General features: G+C 46.0%; 3 protein-coding genes across 3 annotated transcripts in view; 1 reads left to right on the top strand and 2 right to left on the bottom strand.

Annotated features, from left to right (window-relative positions):
• LOC129714266 (cation channel sperm-associated auxiliary subunit gamma-like) overlaps positions 1–15,256 on the bottom strand; it is a 76,810-nt gene extending 61,554 nt beyond the window's left edge. The window contains exon 1 of the mRNA XM_055663815.1: positions 14,844–15,256. Within this exon, the coding sequence (XP_055519790.1) occupies positions 14,844–14,962 (119 nt within the window). The 5' untranslated portion in view covers positions 14,963–15,256. The remainder of the gene's footprint in view (positions 1–14,843) is intronic.
• LOC129714267 (betaine--homocysteine S-methyltransferase 1-like) lies at positions 3,489–5,367 on the top strand. Its single transcript, XM_055663816.1, has 2 exons — positions 3,489–4,419; positions 4,845–5,367. The coding sequence occupies exons 1-2, from the start codon at positions 3,504–3,506 to the stop codon at positions 5,327–5,329; spliced, it is 1,401 nt and encodes a 466-aa protein (XP_055519791.1). The 5' UTR covers positions 3,489–3,503; the 3' UTR covers positions 5,330–5,367.
• Positions 15,257–15,802: 546 nt separating the features above from the next.
• LOC129714265 (cation channel sperm-associated auxiliary subunit gamma-like) overlaps positions 15,803–21,293 on the bottom strand; it is a 68,643-nt gene continuing 63,152 nt past the window's right edge. The window contains exons 13-14 of the mRNA XM_055663814.1: positions 19,328–19,442; positions 15,803–16,036 (exon numbers count right to left, since the gene is read on the bottom strand). Of these exons, the coding sequence (XP_055519789.1) occupies positions 15,821–16,036; positions 19,328–19,442 (331 nt within the window). The 3' untranslated portion in view covers positions 15,803–15,820. The remainder of the gene's footprint in view (positions 16,037–19,327; positions 19,443–21,293) is intronic.

The raw sequence follows: 21,293 nt of genomic DNA, 5'->3' as shown, positions 1-21,293 counted from the left end.
GAATGTTTCATTTTGTTTAGTTTAACCATATAACAAACCATATAACCATATAACAATTACAGCACGGAAACAGGCCATCTCGGCCCTACAAGTCCATGCCGAATAAATTTTTTTTCCCCTTAGTCCCACCTGCCTGCACTCGTACCGTAACCCTCCATTCCCTTCTCATCCATATGCCTATCCAATTTATTTTTAAATGATACCAATGAACCTGCCTCCACCACTTCCACTGGGAGCTCATTCCACACCGCCACCACTCTCTGCGTAAAGAAGTTCCCCCTCATATTACCCCTAAACTTCTGTCCCTTAATTATGAAGTCATGTCCTCTTGTTTAACTTAGAGATGCAGTGCGGAAACAGGCCCTTCGGCCCACCTAGTCCGCACTGATCAGCGATTCCTGCACCTTAACACTATCCTACACTAGGGACATTTTTTACATTTACACCAAGCCAATTAACCTGCAAACCTGTACGCATTTGAAGTGTGGGAGGAAACTAATGTTCTCAGAAAAAACCCACGCAGGTCACGGGGAGGATGTACAAACTCCATACAGACAAGCACCCGCAGCCAGGATGGAACCCGGGTCTCGGGTGCTGTAAACGCTACAAGGTAGCAACTCTGCCACCATGCCGTACCTCATCTGTGATTGCTTTTCCTCCTCTACTCTGACTAGACCTCTCCTTGACAGACAGACCCTCCGAAAACCCCCACAGGCGAAGGTGTCTCTAGCCAATGCATTGCAGAGTGTTGCTGTTGCTGTTGCCCATTTTGTGGCTTTGGCATCTGGCCGCCGATGTCTTAAATCACCTGCTGTCATGGTGCTTCATACCCGCAGGATGTCCTTTCACCACCTTCCCCGATCTTCAGTATCCGCCTCTCAGTCCCAATGTAAATATATCTCATAATGTCCGGAAGTTGCGGTGCTGCCTTAGCAGCTGCGGCTCGCCTGCAGTCCGTCTGTTCTTTCTTTTTTTGTTGTTTTCTTGTCCTGTTTTGGTTGGTTAATTTGAGTTGTTAGGTTGTGTATGTGTGGGGGGTGGGGAGAAACTTGTTTTGGTCTCTTCCTTCAGGGGGGTGCGACTCTTCATGTCGTATCCCCCGTCTCTGTCTCCCGTCTACGCTGAGGCCTAATGGCGGAGCTGGCAGCCTCCAACTGGGACTGACCTCGAGGCTCCAGAGGCAGAGCCAGCCAGGACCTACCAGCGCGAGGCTGGCCGACTTCGGGGATGAGGGGGCGGCGCCCGACTCGGAGCTGAGCGGCGTTCTGGCGTTCGGCGGCGGCCCGACTCGGAGCTGAGGCTGCGTTCCAGCAACGGCCCGACTCGGAGCTGAGCGGCGTTGCGGCTTTCGGCAGCGGCCCGACTCGGGGCTGAGGCGACAGCGACTCGACCCGACACGACTTCGGAGGTTCGGCCGCGGGCCAGTGGACGACATCGTCAGGAGCTCGCAGGTCACAGGTTGGTGACCTGTTTTTCCGAAGCTCCCGCAACAACAGCTTCGTCCGCTGGACTGGAGGGTGGCAGCTTCGGCAGCTTCGACCGCCCCGGGCCACAGAGTTTGAACCGGCACGGTTGAGCCGCGGGACTTACTTACCATCACAACATCGGAGGCCTGGATCGCCTCAGCGCAGAGGGAAAAGTCAAGTCAAGTCAAGTCAAGTTTATTTGTCACATACACATACGAGATGTGCAGTGAAATGAAAGTGGCAATGCTCACGGACTTTTGTGATAAAAGACAAATAACCAAACAACCAAACAAACTATAAACACAATCATAACACACATATACCCTTACATAATAAATAATGGAAGGAAAAACGTTCAGTAGAGTTAGTCCCTGGTGAGATAGGCGTTTACAGTCCGAATGGCCTCTGGGAAGAAACTCCTTCTCAACCTCTCTGTTCTCACCGCATGGCAACGGAGGCGTTTGCCTGACCATAGCAGCTGGAACAGTCCGTTGCAGGGGTGGAAGGGGTCTATCATGATATTGTTGGCTCTGGAGTTGCACCTCCTGATGTATAGTTCCTGCAGGGGGGCAAGTGAAGTTCCCATAGTGCGTTTGGCCGAACGCACTACTCTCTGCAGAGCCTTCTTGTCCTTGGCAGAGCAATTCCCAAACCAGATGGTAATGTTTCCGGACAAGATGCTTTCCACCGCCGCTGCGTAGAAGCACTGGAGAATTCTCGGAGACACTGGTAAAGGCGCTGCCTTGCCTTACTCACGAGTGCTGAGGCGTGTGATGCCCATGTCATATTCTCGGAGATGTGGACTCCCAGATATTTAAAACAGTTCACCCTATCCACAGTATCCCCATTTATCCTCAATGGAGTGTACGTCCTCGGATGATGTGCCCTCCTAAAGTCCACGATCAGCTCCTTCGTTTTTTTGATGTTCAAGAGGAGGCTGTTATCCTGGCACCAGAGTGCTAGATCAGCCACCTCCTCCCGGTAGGCCCTCTCATCGTTGTCTGAGATCAGGCCCACCACCACAGTGTCATCAGCAAACTTAATTATTGAGTTGGAGCTGAACCTTGCCACACAGTCATATGTGTACAGGGAGTATAATAGGGGGCTGAGAACAAGGAGGGAAGAGACAAAGACTTTAAGACTTTTGCCATCCATCACAGTGAGGAGGTGTATGGTGAACTCACTGTGGTGGATGTTAAACTTGTGTCTATTGTGTATTTTGTTATATGTATGACATTGAAAGGTCTGAATGACAATAAAGGATACTTTGACTTTTGACTTTGATATCTCTTTCAGCCGTAACCTTGTAGAGAAGCTTTGATCTTCCTCTTGGCCTCTGAGCATTGGCGACCTCCCCGTATGGCACACCTTTGGGGATGCGCCCATTTTCCGTCCTGTGTACATGTCCAAGCCAGTGGAGACATTCTTCTTGAAGACCAGAAGGATGCTCGGGCTGGGGAGGACTGATTCATTGGTGAATCTGTCCTTCCAAGGAACTCCAAGGATCCAAGTCAGCGAAAATGAAAATTATTCCATTTCCGTTCTGTGTGGCTTTTTTGCAAGCTTCAGGCTTTTTTGCTTGTTGGGGTTTGTATGTACATCTTGTGCAAGTTGTACAGAGCATTTAGCTTCAATGATGATAGACAAAAATGCTGGAGAAACTCAGCAGGTGAGGCAGCATCTATGGAGCGGAGGAAATAGGCGACGTTTCGGGTCGAGACCCTCATTCAGACTGAGGGGTGGGGGGCGGGAAGCAGAAAGGAAGAGGCAGAGACAGTAGGCTGTGGGAGAGCTGGGAAGGGGAGGGGAAAGAAGGAGAAAGCAGGGACTACCTGAAATTGGAGAAGTCAATGTTCATACCGCTGGGGTGTAAACTACCCAAGTGAAATATGAGGTGCTGCTCCTCCAATTTGCGGTGGGACTCACTATGGCTGTGGAGGTGGCCCAGGACAGAGAGGTCAGATTCGGAATGACAGGGGGAGTTGAAGTGCTGAGACACCGGGAGATCAGGTTGGTTATTGTGAACCGAGCGGGGTGATGCTGGGTGCCGGGCCGGTGGACGCTCGCTATAAGATGTGCGAGGTTGGCGGATGTCTGCAGGCGCTCTGTCCAGGTGCAAGCGGAATTAAAAGCGCAGCGACAACAGGAACAGCAGAAGCCGACGAGATGCAGCCAGTGAGGAAGGACAAAAAGAACGGGCCGCGCAGAGGACTTCTGGAGCGTTTAGCGTCCGGGGAGATCATTATTGGAGATGGGGGATTTGTTTTTGCACTTGAGAAGAGAGGATATGTCAAAGCTGGTCCTTGGACTCCAGAAGCAACAGTGGAACATCCAGAGGCATTGAGGCAGCTGCATCGTGAATTCCTCCGAGCAGGTTCCACAGTCATGCAGACATTCACTTTTTATGCAAGTGATGACAAGTTGATGAACAGAGGGAATTATGTGGAACAAAAGATTTCAGGCAACAAGGTGAATGAAGCTGCGTGTGACATTGCTAGGGGGGTGGCCAATGAAGGCGATGCCCTAGTTGCTGGTGGAGTCAGCCAAACACCTTCCTACCTGAGCAACAAAAGTGAGACTTTAGTTAAGGCCATCTTCAGAAAGCAGCTGGATGTTTTTGTCAAGAAGAATGTCGACTTCCTTATTGCTGAGTACTTTGAACATGTAGAGGAGGCGGAATGGGCAGTTCATGTTATGAAGGTGTCTGGCAAAGCTGTCGCTGCCACATTGTGCATTGGCCCAGAAGGTGATATGGCCGGGGTATCAGCTGGGGACTGTGCTGTCCGACTTGTAAAAGCAGGTGCTGACATTGTTGGAGTGAACTGCCATTTTGACCCAGCCACTTGCCTTAAAACAATGAAACTTATGAAGGAAGGATTGGAAGCTGCAAAACTAAAGGCGCACTTGATGGTGCAGCCTCTTGCCTTTCATACACCTGACTGCAGCAAGCAGGGATTCATAGAAACATAGAAACATAGAAATTAGGTGCAGGAGTAGGCCATTCGGCCCTTCGAGCCTGCACCGCCATTCAATATGATCATGGCTGATCATCCAACTCAGTATCCCGTACCTGCCTTCTCTCCATACCCCCTAATCCCCTTAGCCACAAGGGCCACATCTAACTCCCTCTTAAATATAGCCAATGAACTGGCCTCAACTACCCTTTGTGGCAGAGAGTTCCAGAGATTCACCACTCTCTGCATGAAAAAAGTTCTTCTCATCTCGGTTTTAAAGGATTTCCCCTTTATCCTTAAGCTGTGACCCCTTGTCCTGGACTTCCCTAACATCGGGAACAATCTTCCTGCATCTAGCCTGTCCAACCCCTTAAGAATTTTGTAAGTTTCCTGAAGATCCCCTCTCAATCTTCATTGATTCCCAGATTCATTGATCTACCAGAGTTTCCATTTGCTCTGGAACCACGAATTGCCACCAGATGGGACATACATAAATATGCAAGGAATGCGTATGATCTGGGCATCCGATACATTGGTGGCTGCTGTGGCTTTGAGCCTTATCACATTCGGGCCATTGCAGAAGAATTGGCAACTGAGAGGGGCTTCCTTCCAGCAGGTTCAGAGAAACATGATGCCTGGGGCACTTGTTTTGCCATGCACACAAAGCCATGGGTGCGAGCAAGAGCTCAGCGGGCATATTGGGAGAAGATGTTGCCTGCCACTGGCCTACCATATTCACCTTCCTTCTCAAAACCAGACAGCTGGGGTGTGACCAAAGGAGATGAAGTGCTCATTCAACAAGTTGAAGTGACATCTAATGATCAACTGAAAGAGATGTTTGAGAAGCAGAAGAGATTTGCTGGAATCATAGCATCATTTTTACTCTGTAATAACCGAAAGACCAAATAAGCAAATAAAAGCTTGACCCGGTAAAAAAAATAAAAAAATTGTGAACCGAGCGGAGGTGTTCGGAGAAGCGATCGCCAAGCCTACGCTTGGTCTCACCGATGTAGAGCAGCTGACACCTAGAGCGGCGGATGCAATAGATGAGGTTGGAGAAGGTGCAGGTGAACCTCTCCCGCAATGATGGGTCACATTGCATGTAATTATGCCTCAAAACAGTTGGTATTCTTAAGTATTTCTTTTCTGAAGGCAAGCGGGAGAGTCTAGGACTAGAGGTCATAGCCTGAGAATTAATTAACGTTCCTTTAGGAAGGAGATGAGAAGGAATTTCTTTAGAATTTCTTCTTCCAGCATTCCCGATGAGGCCCTCTTTACATTGACAAGACCAAGTGTAGACTTGATGATGGTTTCGCTGAACTTTGAGCTCTTTCCTTCCCCAACTCTTCCCTGTGCCCCGCCTGGACTCGCACTAATTTCTACCCTTCCCACATCCCCTTCCGCCTATATTACTACCTCTGGCTTTGCAATGCACACCTCTTCTATCCTTACGGAAAGTACAGTGGACAACAACATCGGGAGCTCGCAGGTCCCAGGTTGGTGACCGATTCTCCGGAGCTCCCGCAACAACAGCTTCCTCCGCAGGACTGGAGGGTGGCAGCTTCGCCCGCCCCGGGCCGCGGAGTTTGAATCGGCCCTTTCGCGGAGCTCGGATTCGGTCGCGGGACTTACCATCGCCCAGCGGGGGGCCCAACATCGAAAGCCTGGATCACCTCAACGCAGAGGGAGAACAAGGAGGGAAGAGACAAGGACTTTAAGACTTTTGCCTTCCACCACAGTGAGGAGGTGCCTGGTAGACTCACTATGGTGAATGTTAAATTGTGTTCAATGTGTGTTCTGTTATTTTATTTTCTGTCATGACTGCAAGGTACGTAATTTTGATTAAACTAAAAGTTTGAATGACAATAAAGGAAACTTTATACTTTATCTCACACCTTTTGTCTTTTCATCTCTGGTATTTGTCCAACTGTCTGCCTATCAACTCATAGAAACATAGAAATTAGGTGCAGGAGTAGGCCATTCGGCCCTTCAAGCCTGCACCACCATTTAATATGATCATGGCTGATAATCCAACTCAGTATCCCGTACCTGCCTTCTCTCCATACCCTCTGATCCCCTTGGCCACAAGGGCCACATCTAACTCCCTCTTAAATATAGCCAATGAACTGGCCTCAACTACCCTTTGTGGCAGAGAGTTCCAGAGATTCACCACTCTCTGTGTGAAAAAAGTTCTCCTCATCTCGGTTTTAAAGGATTTCCCCCTTATCCTTAAGCTGTGACCCCTTGTCCTGGACTTCCCCAACATCAGGAACAATCTTCCTGCATCTAGCCTGTCCAACCCCTTAAGAATTTTGTAAGTTTCTATAAGATCCCCTCTCAATCTCCTAAACTCTAGAGAGTATAAACCAAGTCTATCCAGTCTTTCTTCATAAGACAGTCCTGACATCCCAGGAATCAGTCTGGCGAACCTTCTCTGCACTCCCTCTATGGCAATAATGTCCTTCCTCAGATTTGGAGACCAAAACTGCACGCAATACTCCAGGTGTGGTCTCACCAAGACCCTATACAACTGCAGTAGAACCTCCCTGCTCCTATACTCAAATCCTCTTGCTATGAAAGCCAACATGCCATTCGCTTTCTTTACTGCCTGCTGCACCTGCATGCCTACCTTCAATGACTGGTGTACCATGACACCCAGGTCTCGCTGCATCTCCCCCTTTCCCAATCGGCCACCGTTTAGATAATAATCTGCTTTCCCGTTTTTGCCACCAAAATGGATAACCTCACATTTATCCACATTAAACTGCATCTGCCAAACATTTGCCCACTCACCCAGCCTATCCAAGTCACCTTGCAGTCTCCTAGCATCCTCCTCACACCTAACACTGCCCCCCAGCTTAGTGTCATCCGCAAACTTGGAGATATTGCCTTCAATTCCCTCATCCAGATCATTAATATATATTGTAAATAGCTGGGGTCCCAGTACTGAGCCTTGCGGTACCTCACTAGTCACTCCCCCCCCCCCCCCCCCCAATCCCTCAGCAGTATCCACATATCATTCAGCACGTTTTTGTCCTGCCTCTCCTCTCTTCCAACTTTATCCCTTGAACCCCCACCACAATCAGTCTGGAGATGGGACCCGACCCGAATCGTCACCTATCCATGTTCACCAGAGACCCGTTGAGTTACTCCAGCACTTTGTGTCTTTTATTTGTAAACCAGCATCTGCCGTTCGTCATATCTCCTTAAAGCTGAGCTACTTATTTTTAGTACATACTGACTGCATTGAATCCTTATGTTGTAATGATTGCGGCATTCAGAAACAATGTTTGAACCTCCCAGTGTGCACTCTGAAGCAGATGATAAAGTCTAATCATTGCCCTTGTCCAAGTAAATAACAGAGGGCATTATATTCAACATCATTGCCATAATTATTTCATTGTCCTATCTGGGACACAGTGTCCTATGCTCATGTGTTCCAGATAGGACAATTGTCATCATTATTTAGATGGGGTGGGAGATTGCAACCTTCACGTGGTCCGCCCTGCTTCAACGAATGCAATCAACCTGGCGTGCACAATCAAATAAGATCAAATAGAACACGTTGTCCCACAACTTTAGGCTGTGCACAGAAGAAGAAGAAGAAGAAGAAGAAGAAGAGATTTATTTAGATAATCATATGTTTCCACATAGAATCCTGCATTGGGGTTTGTTACATGCTAAATAGAAATAGTAACGCATGAACAGAAACATAAAAGTACCACGAAATTAAGAATTTTCATGAAGAAGAGATGTTGTGGATTGTTGTGGAGGCAAGCTCATTTTTACTGTTATTACAGTTTAGTTTATTGTCACGTGTACCGAGGTACAGTGAAAAGCTTTTGTTGCGTGCTAACCAGTCAGCGGAAAGACAATACATGAGTACAATTGAGCCATTTACAGTGTATAGCTGCATGCTAATGGAATAATGTTTAGTGCAAGGTAAAGCCAATAAAGTCCAGTCCTGGAGAGACCGAGGGTCACCAGTGAGGTAGATAGTAGTTCAGGACTGCTCTCTGGTTGTGGTAGGATGGTTCAGTTGGCTGGTAGCAGCTGGCAAGAAACTGTCCCTGAATCTAGAGGTGTGCGTTTTCACACCTATACCATTTGCCTGATGGGAGAGGGGAGAAGAGGGAGTGGGCAGGGTGCAAATCGTCCTTGATTACGCCGCTGGCCTTGCCGAGGCAGCGTGAGGTGTAAATGGAGTTAATAGAAGGGAAAGTAGACAAAAGTGCTGGAGAAACTCAGCGGGTGTGGCAGCATCTATGGAGTGAGTGAAATAGACAACGTTTCGGGCCGAAACACTTCGTCAAGGGAGGTTGGTTTGTGTGATGGTCTGGGCTGCGTCCACAATTTGCTGCAATTTTAAATATTTAGAGTGAGGGTGGATACATTTTTGAAAGATCTGAGAATTAAAGTCTGGCACAGAGTTGCAATTGATCCCTGGGGTAGATAGAAACATAGAAACATAGAAATTAGGTGCAGGAGTAGGCCATTCGGCCCTTCGAGCCTGCACCGCCATTCAATATGATCATGGCTGATCATCCAACTCAGTATCCCGTACCTGCCTTCTCTCCATACCCCCTGATCCCCTTAGCCACAAGGGCCACATCTAACTCCCTCTTAAATATAGCCAATGAACTGGCCTCAACTATCCTCTGTGGCAGAGAGTTCCAGAGATTCACCACTCTCTGTGTGAAAAAAAGTTCTTCTCATCTCGGTTTTAAAGGATTCCCCCTTATCCTTAAGCTGTGACCCCTTGTCCTGGACTTCCCTAACATCGGGAACAATCTTCCTGCATCTAGCCTGTCCAACCCCTTAAGAATTTTGTAAGTTTCTATAAGATCCCCTCTCAATCTTCTAAATTCTAGAGAGTATAAACCGAGTCTATCCAGTATTTCTTCATAAGACAGTCCTGACTTCCCAGGAATCAGTCTGGTGAACCGTCTCTGCACTCCCTCTATGGCAATAATGTCCTTCCTCAGATTTGGAGACCAAAACTGTACGCATGATCATGATTACATGGATGGCCGGGGCTATGTGTTCCATTCCTCCACCTATTTTCTTGTGTTCAATGCATTACTTTTAAGGGCCTGTCCCACTTATACATTTTCTTCGGCGACTTGCCAACACCCGTCATTGTCGCAGCAGGTCTTCGAAAATTTTCAAAACGTTGAAAATCCAGCGGTGACTCTTTGGGCAACTACTCACGACCATACATTTGGACATACTGTTTGGTCATGAGCAGTCGCCCAAAGAGTCGTACCTTTTTCTGGTCGCCGCTGGATTTTCAACATGTTGAACATTTTCGGACTCGGTGGGCCGAAGGGCCCGTTTCTGCACTGTATCTCTAAACTAATCTAAACATAAACCTATACATTTTTGAAAGGTTGGAGCACCCAGAGGACACCCACGTGGTCACAGGGAGAAAGTGCAGACTCTACTCAGATAGCACCCAAGGTCAGGATTGAGCGCGGGTCTCTGGAGCTGTGAGGCAACAGCTCTGCCAGCTCTGCCACCTGAGTGCTTATTGTCTACGGTTGGGTGAATTGGGATAACTATTAAGGGCCTGTCCCACTTGGGCGACCTAATCCGCGAGTTCTGGCGAGTTTGCTGAGTGTTTATTTTCACACTCCGCGATGTCGCGGGGTGACGCCTGTATGGTCGTGAGTAGTCACCCAAAGAGTCGTACCTTTTTCTGGTCGCCGCTGGATTTTCAACATGTTGAACATTTTCGGCGACCTGCTGCAACTATGACAAGTCGTCGAAAAATTCGTGTAAGTGGGACAGGCCCTTAAGTGTTTGACTGATATGGTTCAAGGATTTTGACTAATAACTACTGTGGATTTTCACATATTAACCCTGGTATTGCATATTTTATGCCATTAGTTTTGATGTACAGTGCACATTTTGACTGGAGTTGATACTTTATCTGATAGTGATCGTGAATTTTGACTGACTGATGTGGATCTTGACTTTTACCAAGTTTATTATTTGACATTTTGGGTACGCATTTTGTGCAATGTTGACTATGAAAATTGATTAAAACCCCTGCCCCACGGTATGAGTTCATTCCAAGAGCTCTCCCGAGTTTGCCCTGATTCAAACTCGGAATTTACGGTAATGGCCACTCGTCGGTACTCGGGGCTCTCGTGGACATTTTTCAACATGTTGAATTTTAACATGTTGAAAAATATTCACGAGTCTTCCCGAGTACCTGCCATTAGCGAGTCTTCCCGAGTACCTGCCGTTAGCGTTACGAGCCGCAAAGAGACATCCCCGAGCTCCGACGTACCCGCTATGTTCATTCTCCGTGCTTACCACGAGTTTGATTCTTTTTAAACTCGGGAGAGCTCTTGGAATGAACTCGTACCATGGGACAGGGCTATCAGTAAGTGGGGATTGTGCATTTTTAAACTGAAACCTCATATTAAGCAGGAATTGTTAATAACTGCGCTTCAGTGTTGAATACTGTTTTGCATTTCGTCTGATCAATATTGTGTGGAATTTAATTCAGTGGTATGGATTTTCACAAGAAGTGGTGATCCTGACTGATAGTGAGCATGCATTTTGTTGCCATTGAGTGGGGAATTTGATTATGATTAGTTTGTTGGGAGTACTGCGAGCTGCAACTAAATCTATCACCCACAAGTAGAATGAAGAAGATAGATTTGCTAAATGTACACAAATGGTACCAAATGCACTGCCCAGAAAAGCTGCAAAAAGTGGTAAACACTGCCCAGTCCATCATCGGCTCTAACCTCCCCTCCATCGAGGGGATCTATCGCAGTCGCTGCCTCAAAAAAGCTGCCAGCATCATCAAGGACCCACACCATCCTGGCCACACACTCATCTCCCCGCTACCATCAGGTAGAAGGTACAGGAGCCTGAAATCTGCAACATCCAGATTCAGAAACAGCTTCTTCCCCACAGCCATCAGACTATTAAACACAACTTCAAACAAACCATGAACTGTAACAACCTATTGCAATTTATTTGTTTACTGGTGTGTATATATATATATATTCTATTATATATGGACACACTGATCTGTTCTGTATTTATGACTATAATATCCTGTTGTGCTGTAGCAAGCAAGAATTTCATTGTCCTATCTGGGACACATGACAATAAACTCTCTTGACTTGACTCTATGCTGGACACGAAATAAGAAACATAAAAAGGATCTTTACAGGGTGTGATAGCAAAAATCACAAGAGAAAAGATGAAGGCATCATCAGCTAGAAGTCCATAGGCCAGCATATTGGCTTGACAAGGGAACTCAAAGACAGCATAAAAATAAAAGAGTCGTGCAGTTTGGTAGTATTAATAAAGGCGTGGACTATTTTCTAAATGGGAAGAGGATTCAGAAATTGGTGGTGCAAAGGGACTTTGGAGTGCAGGTGCAGGATTCTCATAGATGTCAGCTGATCTACATCGGTGAGACCAAGCGTAGGCTTGGCGATCGTTTCGCCGTACACCTCCGTTCGGTTCGCAATAACCAACCTGATCTCCCTGTGGCTCAGCACTTCAACTCCCCCTCCCATTCCGAACCCGACCTTTCTGTCCTGGGAATCCTCCATGGCCAGAGTGAGCACCACCGGAAATTGGAGGAGCAGCACCTCATATTCCGCTTGGGCAGTCTGCACCCTGGCGGCATAAACATTGAATTCTCCAATTTCCGGTAGCCATTGCTGACTCTTCCCCTTCTCTGCTCTCCCTCAGCCCTCGGGCTTCTCCTCTTCCTTTTTTCTTTCTTCCCGCCCCCCCCTACCCTACATCAGTCTGAAGAAGGGTTTCGGCCTGAAACATTGCCTATTTCCTTCGCTCCATAGATGCTGCCTCACCCGCTGAGTTTCTCCGGCATTTTTATCTACCTACAAGTTGATTTGCAAGTTGAATCAGTAGTAACGAAGGCAAATGCAATGCTAGTATTTATTTCGAGAGGACTAGAATATAAAAAACAGGGAATGTAATGTCGAGGCTTAAGGCACTGGTTAGGCCGCATTTGGAATATTGTGAGCAATTTTGGGCCGCATATCTGAGGAAGGATTTGCTGGCGTTGGAGAGGGTCCAGAGGAGGTCTATGAGAATGATCCCAGGAATGAGTGGGTTAACATATGATGAGAGTTTGAAGGCACTGGGCCTACACTCGCTGGAATTTAGAGAGGATGAATTGTGAAGGCCTGAATAGGGTGAATGTGGAGAGGATGTTTCCACTAGTGGGAGATTCAAGGACCAGAGGGCATAGCTTCAGAATAAAAGGATATACCTTTAAAAAGGAGATGAGGAGGGATATCCTTAGTCACAGGGTGATAAATCTGTGGAATTCATGGTACAGACAGCTGTGGCGGCCGTCAATAGGTATTGAAGGGGATTGACCAAATCTTGATTAGTGTAGGAAGAAACTGCAGATGCTGGTTCAAACCGAAGATAGACACACAAAGCTGGAGTAACTCAGCGGGACAGGCAGCATCTCTGGAGAGAAGGAATGGGTGACGTTTCGGGTCTGAAGAAGGGTCTCGACCCAAAACATCACCCATTCCTTCTCTCCAGAGATGATGCCTGTCCCACTGAGTTACTCCAGCTTTTCGTGCAAATCTTGATTAGTATGAGTGCCAGGATTAATGAGGAGAATGCTGGAGAATCGGGTTGAGCGGGAAAGATATATCAGCCATGACTAAAAAGCAGAGTAGGCTTGATGGTCGAAGGGGCTAATACTGCTCCCATAACTAGTGAACTTATGAACAAGTGTATCATTTCAGGCACAAAGTTTGAGTTATTGAAACTGGTGTGAAGAATTTGTGTGACACAATGTTCGGGGAAGAAGTATCAGAGGAGTTGCACTAAATACTTGTGTACCTTTGTCAGCGCCCTTTATGTGGTGACTCTTTGCATACCTTTGAGAATATGCAGAACTGGGGATACTCTAGGATAAAAGGGCTAAGTATTCTGTCTCTTGGCGATCAGGGGATACCTCCTGGCTGATTGGTTAGATTTCACTTTTTTTACTGTGACATCATCATTCTTGTAAAACATGTGATGTTCGATGCTATTTGTCCAAGATGGCGGCGCCTCGCGGCAGCGGCCTCTACAATCCGTCTGTCTTTTTTAAGTTTTTGTCCCGTTGAGAGTGTATATGTGGGGGGCGGGGGGGACTTTCAAATCTCTTCCCTGTACGGGGACCCGACTTTTTCCCTGTCAGGCCACCGTTGTCGTTGGGGCCTAGCACCGTGCAGCGGCCTCCAACTGGAACGACCTGGGGCTCCGGTCACGGAGCCTGCGGACTAGCCATCGTGGAGCCGGCCGGCCTCAGAACGTGGAGAGCTGTGATGGCGCACGGCTGTGACCCGACTTCGGAGCTTCAGAGGCTCCAGCCGCCGGCTTGTGGACGGTGACATTGGGAGGTCGCGGGTCCCTGGTGGGAGACTCCGAAGAAGGACCTGAGGAAGGGTGTCGACACGAATGTCACTCATTCCTTTTATCCTGTCCCACATTTTGTGTTTATCTTTGGTGTAAACCAGCAACTGCAGTTCCTTCTGACATAATTCTTCTTTTTACTTCCGTGGGCATTGTTGGAATTTATGTTTACACAATTCATTTAAAATTAGTACATACAGTACATTTGGACATTGAGCGGAGTATCTGGCTTGCAATGCAACAGTCAAAAAGGGAAATATTTCCGCATTTCACATACTACTGGATTACTGTAACGCGCTCTATTTTGGAGTTGCTCGTTCTTCACTGGCTCGTCTCCAGTTGGTTCAGAATGCTGCTGCTCGCCTTTTAACTGGGACTCGAAAGAGGGAGCACATATCGCCAATTCTGGCCTCCCTACACTGGCTCCCGGTGCACTTTCGAGTTCATTTTAAGATACTGTTATTTGTTTTTAAATCTCTGAATGAGCTTGCCCCGCCTTACCTCTCTGAGCTGCTCCACCCATACGCTCCTGCCCGGTCCCTCAGGTCAGCTGGTCAGCTGCTCCTGGAGGTACCGAGGTCTAGTCGGAGGCTCAGAGGGGATAGAGCCTTCTCTGTTGCTGCTCCGGCACTCTGGAACACCCTGCCATTGCACATCAGACAGGCCCCCTCTCTGTCCATCTTCAAATCCAGTGTTAAAACACATTTGTACTCCCTGGCTTTTGACCATGCCTGAGGCTTTGCTTCTGTTTGTGGTGTTTTTGACGTTTCTTTATTTTACATGTCTTTTCCTACTATTTCTTTTGATTGTTATTTTTGGTGTGTATTAACTTTTTTGTCAATGATTAGTGATGTACAGCACTTTGTTGCAGCTATGTCTGTTTTTAAAGCGCTCTATAAATAAAATTATTATTATTATTATTATTACTACAGAACCAAAGTAGCAAGTCTTCCAAAACACAATGCAATAAAACGTTATGCTTTATATAATTATCTTTACTTACTCTTTGACACTAGTGTAGGAAGGCAAAGTGAAGAGCTCCTCGTATGATAATATTTCATCCAGTGGGATGCTCCTTTTAAAAATTCTTGTAGCACCATTTTCAAGCGCTGCATATATCATCTAACATCCAAAAATAAAATTTCTTGACAGCTGTTCAAAATTATTAAATGACCTAAAACATTGACCATACAAATGTTCATACCGCTGGGGTGTAAACTCCCCAAGCGAAAAAGGTGACCAGAGTGAGGCCCACCGTAAAATGGAGGAGCAGCACCTCGTATTTCATAGAAACATAGAAAATAGGTGCAGGAGGCCATTCAGCCCTTCGAGCCAGCACCACCATACATTGTTATCATGGCTGATCAAATTTCGCTTGGGTAGTTTACACCCCAGTGGTATGAACATTGACTTCTCCAATTTTAGGTAGCCCTTGCTTTCTCTTTCTTTCCCCTCCCCTTCCCAGCTCATCCACAGCCCACTACCTCCACCTCTTCCTTTCTTCTTCCCGTCCCCTCCACCCCACATCAGTCTGAAGAAGGGTCTCGACCCAAAACGTCACCTATTTCCTTCGCTCCATAGAAGCTGCCTTACCCGCTGAGTTTCTCCAGCATTTTTTGTCTACGAGCGAAATGTGAGGTGCCGCTCCTCCAATTTACGGTGGGACTCACTCTGGCCATGGAGGAGGCCCAGGAAAGAAAGGTCAGATTCGGAATGGGAGGGGGAGTTGAAGTGCTGAGCCACCGGGAGATCAGGTTGGTTATTGCGGACCGAACGGAGGTGTTGGGCGAAGCGATCGCCAAGCCTACGCTTGGTCTCACCGATGTAGAGCAGCTGACACCTAGAGCAGTGGATGCAATAAATGAGGTTGGAGGAGGTGCAGGTGAACCTCTGCCTCGCCTGGAAAGACTGCTTGGGTCCTTGGATGTAGTGAAGGAAGGAATTTCATGGTCTTGGCACTGATTTTCAAGCATTGATGTGTTACCAGGTGAATAAAAAGAAATATAAATAATGCCCAAAAGTCATCATACTTGCCTCTTGTAACTGCTTTTGCCTGTCAAAGAAGACAGTTAATGTCGTCTCACTTTTGTAATGGTCATTTATGCCTTTTATCTTCTGCATGGCCAGGAAAGTAACCCAACCTCTTGAAGGACGAAGGCGAATTAGCCTTGAAAAACCATCTCTACCATACCACAACTAAACAGAAATAAAATATGTTTCATATTTTATTAATCCATATTTTATTTTATATTTTATTAATGATATTATTATTTTACATATTATATAAATATTTGAATAAAAAATTAATCAATACATATGGGGACACAAAGCAATTTAATTTAACTCTCAATTCTTCCTCAAATGTCCCCCACTATTAAACATCATGACTTATCAGTTTGCTCATTCAAGAGGAAAAAAAGGAAGCATGTCCTGGAAATTTGTAAGAAAGAACTGCAGATGCTGGAAAAATCGAAGGTAGACAAAAATACTGGAGAAACTCAGCGGGTGAGGCAGCATCTATGGAGCGAAGGAATAGGCGGCGTTTTGGGTCAATACCCTTTTTCGAAGGAATAGGTGACCTTTGGGTCTCGACCCAAAACGTCACCTATTCCTTCGAAGAAGGGTCTTGACCTGAAACGTCGCCTATTCCTTCGCTCCATAGATGCTGCCTCACCCGCTGAGTTTCTCCAGCATGTCCTGGAAATTGATCAGCCACTCAAAAAATGTATTAATCAATTGCTTCCCGAAGGTTTATCCCCCAAAGAATATTAACTGGTTGCTTCACAGACAGCTTTAGACTTACAACTTTGCTCCTGTGGCAATGAAAATACTTTCACCTTACAGTGAAGTTTCACCTTATGAACAATTAGCCACGCACAAGCTTGCCGCTGTAAATGTCTGTGGGGGAACAGGCATTGGATGCTGGAGATTGTGCCTTGTAAATGCCTTCCTTTCTGGGACTGGGATTCTATTCCTTGGAGCGCAGGAGCATGAGGGGCGATCTTATGGTGGTGTATAAGATCATGAGAGGAATAGATCGGGTAGGCGCATAGTGTCTCTTGCCCAGAGTAGGTGTATCGAGAAGACATAGGTTTAAGGTGAAGGGGAAAAGATTTAATACGGATCTGAGGGGTAACTTTTTCAAGCAAAGGGTGGTGGGTGTATGGAACAAGCTGCCAGAGGAGGTAGTTGAGGCTGGGACTATCGCAACATTTAAGAAGCAGGTATACAGGTACATGGATAGGACAGATTTGGAGGGATATGAACCTCCAAATCATGGAGCTGCTTATTTATGTGTATATTAATCTGAACTGTTCTGTATTTTTGCTTACAATATTCTGTTGTGCTGCAGCAAGCATGAATTTCATTGTCCTATCAGGGACATATGACAATAAACTCTCTTGACTTGACTAATGCAGGCAGGTGGGACTAGAGTAGCTGGGACATGTTGGCCGGCATGGGCATGTTGGGCCGAAGGGTCTGTTCCACACTGTATCAATCAATGACTCTCTATGACTATGACTTTCACCTATTCCATTAGGATGTTGCATGCAGAGTTCTGGGCTGGGGAATCACAAAGGAGATGTTCTGTAATTGTTATATGGTTATATGGTTCCTTCGGTGGTGGTGGGTTGAGGAGTGTGGATGGCCAGTGGGGGTAGTTGGATGAATAGTATTAGGCTTGTGAGGTTTAGTCACGTATAAGGAGCCACAGCTGCGTCTCTGATTTTCTCCCACACTCCAAATACGTACAGGTTTCAATTTCCGATTCATTTATTAATGATCTTTAGGTCACTGAGGATACAAAAATATGGCATTTTCCAGTTTATTGTCTAGATTTATTTGCTATCTTCCACAATGTTGAAGGCAATATACCCCATACAAAGTCTTTTTTTCCTGAAGTGGACATGTGAAGGCTCGACCTGCAAGTTCATTTTGACATTAAAAAGGCAACTCATGTCCATAAGTTCTAGGAGCAGGATTAGGCAATTCAGCCCATCAAGTCTACTCCGCCATTCAATCATGGCTGATCTCTCAATCATGGCTTTCCCTCTCAACCCCATTCTCCTGCCTTCTCCCCATAACCTCTGAAACCTGTACTAGTCAAGAATCTATCTATCGCTGTCTTAAAAATATCCGCTGACATGGCCTTCACAGCCATCTGTGGCATTGAATTCCACAGATTCGCCACATTCTGCCTAAAGAAATTCCTCCTCGTCTCCTTTCTAAAGGTACGTCCTTTTATTCTGAGGCTGTGGCCTCTGGTCTTAGACTCTCCCACAAGTGGAAACATCCCCTCCACATTCACGCTATCCAGGCCTTGGTCCCTATCCAGGCACTTAAATGAAATAAGCCTACGACCAAAGATACATATAATTCTTGACGCAGAAGGTGTGGTTTTCCTCATCCCAATGTGGGAGGAAACTGAAGATCTCGGAGGAAACTGAAGATCTCGGAGAAAACCCACGCGGTCACGGGAGAATATACAAACTCCGTACATACAGCAGCCATAGTCAGCATCAAACCCAGGCCTCTGGAACTGTTAGTGTTCTAGGCAGCCACTCTATTGCTGTGCCACCATGCCACACAAGTACCTAAGTCCTCACGACGTGTCTTGAGCACTAACGATTCTCTCCAATGCACTATTTGAAAAATTGTTCAAAGAAAAACAAGGTTGTTTTTGCATTTTATTTATTCACCCTAATGATGAGGAAAGGTGAGAAACTGCAAATGAAGACCTACTTTCAAGAACTTAAATAAACTAGTTCACAAGATGTTAGAACTTCATATGCTAAATAATCTGCTTAAGGGCCTGTCCCACTTTCACAACCTAATTCACAACCTTTTTTACTCGTGGACATTTTTCCATCAGGCTAGAAAAAACGCCCCGACCTACTTGATGCCACGAGTACCTACGACTAGCATCACGGCCCGCTACGACCTACCTACGACCTCGTGATGACCATGCCGCGAGTATGAGTCGAGGGCAAACTCGGCAGAGGTCGTGAATTAGGTCGTGAAAATGGGACAGGCCCTTTATTGTGTCATAACGTAATTTTATATTTTAGGAAATTAGACTTGTCTTAATTGATAAATCAGAACTATTTGCTAGAATATGGTCTCCATTTATTGATTTTCTAAAAAGGTAAATTGGTTCAACACGGAAGCTGGACTGAAACTTGAGTTCAGGACTGGATGAATAATTACACTTTATAACCTACAGACCTATCTCCAAAACCGTGTTATTAATAATTTCCTTTGTTTTTACCCTTCCCTCTCTCTTAGTTTATAGGTTTTTTTTCTCTTATTTCTTTCTTTCTCTGCAGCTCTATCTTTCAAAATTTTAAAATAAAAAATAGATGCTTTGTATGTATGTAATTGGTAAACAAATGGTGTTTTGCTATTATATGTATATGCTTCTAATTAAAAAAAATATATATATTTTTTAAAAATTAAACTGATCATCATCGTTAAATAATCACTTACTTCGTCAAGGTCAGTCATAAAGATAAAATCTCCATTCCACGAATGGGTGAAATAGCGGATGAGAGAATGAGGTGGTACTCCTGGAATAGCGAACCATGTGGTCCCATGATTGTAACTAGAACAACATTTCAAAGGTTTGGTTTGTCAGCAATTTATTCTGTTCTGTTTCAAAAGGCATTGTGTGTTCATTCTGAGTCAACCCACTGTAACTACACAATGTATCATCAGAAAATAAAGGCAGGCAGCGTGTCACATTGTCTCTCCAACAGAGATCTAGGCAGCCTGTAAATGGCACAACCTACATTCCAGTGGTTATTGATAGTGTTATTATCCTTTCCGAGGGCTATTTTCACTAGTGTGGTGCAGAAGATAAGTAAGTTTATTGGCCAAGTATTCACCTACAAGGAATTTGCCTTGGTGCTCCGCCCACAAGTAACAACATGACATACAGTGACAGTTACGAATGACTCAGAAAACACTAAACATCAATAATAATAAAACATTAATGATAAAACACCATTGACCAAGCATGTGAACCAACAAAATACCAGATCAAAGGGCAGCTGCATATTTTTAGCTGTTGAGTAGAGCAACTACTCGTGGATAAAAACTGTTTTTATGTCTGGTTGTGGCAGCTTTGACAGTCCGGAGTTGCCTTCCAGAGGGAAGTGATTCAAAGGGTTTGTGGCCAGGGTGAGAGGGGTCAGAGATGATCTTGCCCGCTCGCTTCCTGGCCCTTGCAGTGTGCACTTCATCAATGAAGGTTGTACCCAATAACCTTCTCAGCTGATCGGACGATTCGCTGCAGCCTCCAGATGTCGTGCTTGGTGGCTGAGCCAAACTGATATATTACCAGAAAACAGACAGCTGGAGTAACACAACGGGACAGGAAGCATCTCTGGAGGGAAGGGATGGGTGACATTTTAGGTCGAGACCCTTCTTCAGACTACCAGAGATCAGTGTCAAGAGAATGAAGTGATAAAGTGACCATTTCTTTCATCACGAGTATTTGTTTACTCGTGGAGATTTTTCACAGTGTTGAAAAAACGTCACGAGTTTACCGGATTTCCCGAGTACCGACCGTTAGCATTACGAGCTGCTACGAGACATCCACGAACTCCGACGGTCCTACTACGGACATTCCCCGAGTTGTAATCAGGGGAAAACTCAGGAGAACCTTTGAATGACCTCGTACAGTGGGACAGGGGCTTTATGAGATGGGAGTTAATTACTGTAGATCTATATTCCTAGAAAGAAATGGAGAGACCTATAACCTTCCTGAGGGGAATCTGTGTGATGGGACTAGTAAATACTAGTTGAGGAACTAGAAATTATTAAAATAGTGGAGACCATGCAAAATGTCCTTGATAAAAGTGGGAAGGGACTGGACAAGGGAGGTGATACATTCAGTGGAGCAAGAATAAGTCGGAACAGTGGGTCTACCAGGCACCCCTATTTGTGAATCTTGGCTAGGATATTTTGCCGAGGGCCGCCAGTGTTGAATCTCCGCCTGTGGACTTCCGGAGCCGCGGACTCCGGTGGGAGGTGGTCGATTCAGATGTCCAAGCCACTGAGGATGTCCTCCATCAGGCCACCCATAGCGGCGACAGTGTGGGGTTCGGGACACCCCCCGGCCATGGAAGGACAACTGAATTTTGGAGGCTTCCCTCACAGTGGGAAACTTTGATCCCGCTGTGTGGGGATGTCTGTGTGGAGACTATCGTGTCCTGTGCTCTTTATTATTCGTATGGCTGTATGGCGACCACACATTTCACTGTACTAATTGGTACATGTGACAAATAAATGTATCTTGTAAATGAGAGGTACGGGGGTTGTGGGTCTATACGGTTAGAAGATGGAGGATTTGGAAAGATCTCCTGACGTGATGAGATAGTGACCCAATGATCGTTGATGGGGTAATGGTCCAGAGGTAGGCATCTGACAGTTGCTGTCTAGCTACTGCAGT

The sequence above is a fragment of the Leucoraja erinacea genome, chromosome 38 (assembly GCF_028641065.1).
Source record: "Leucoraja erinacea ecotype New England chromosome 38, Leri_hhj_1, whole genome shotgun sequence".
NCBI lineage: Eukaryota > Metazoa > Chordata > Chondrichthyes > Rajiformes > Rajidae > Leucoraja > Leucoraja erinaceus.
This window is presented reverse-complemented; position numbering and strand designations above follow the sequence as displayed.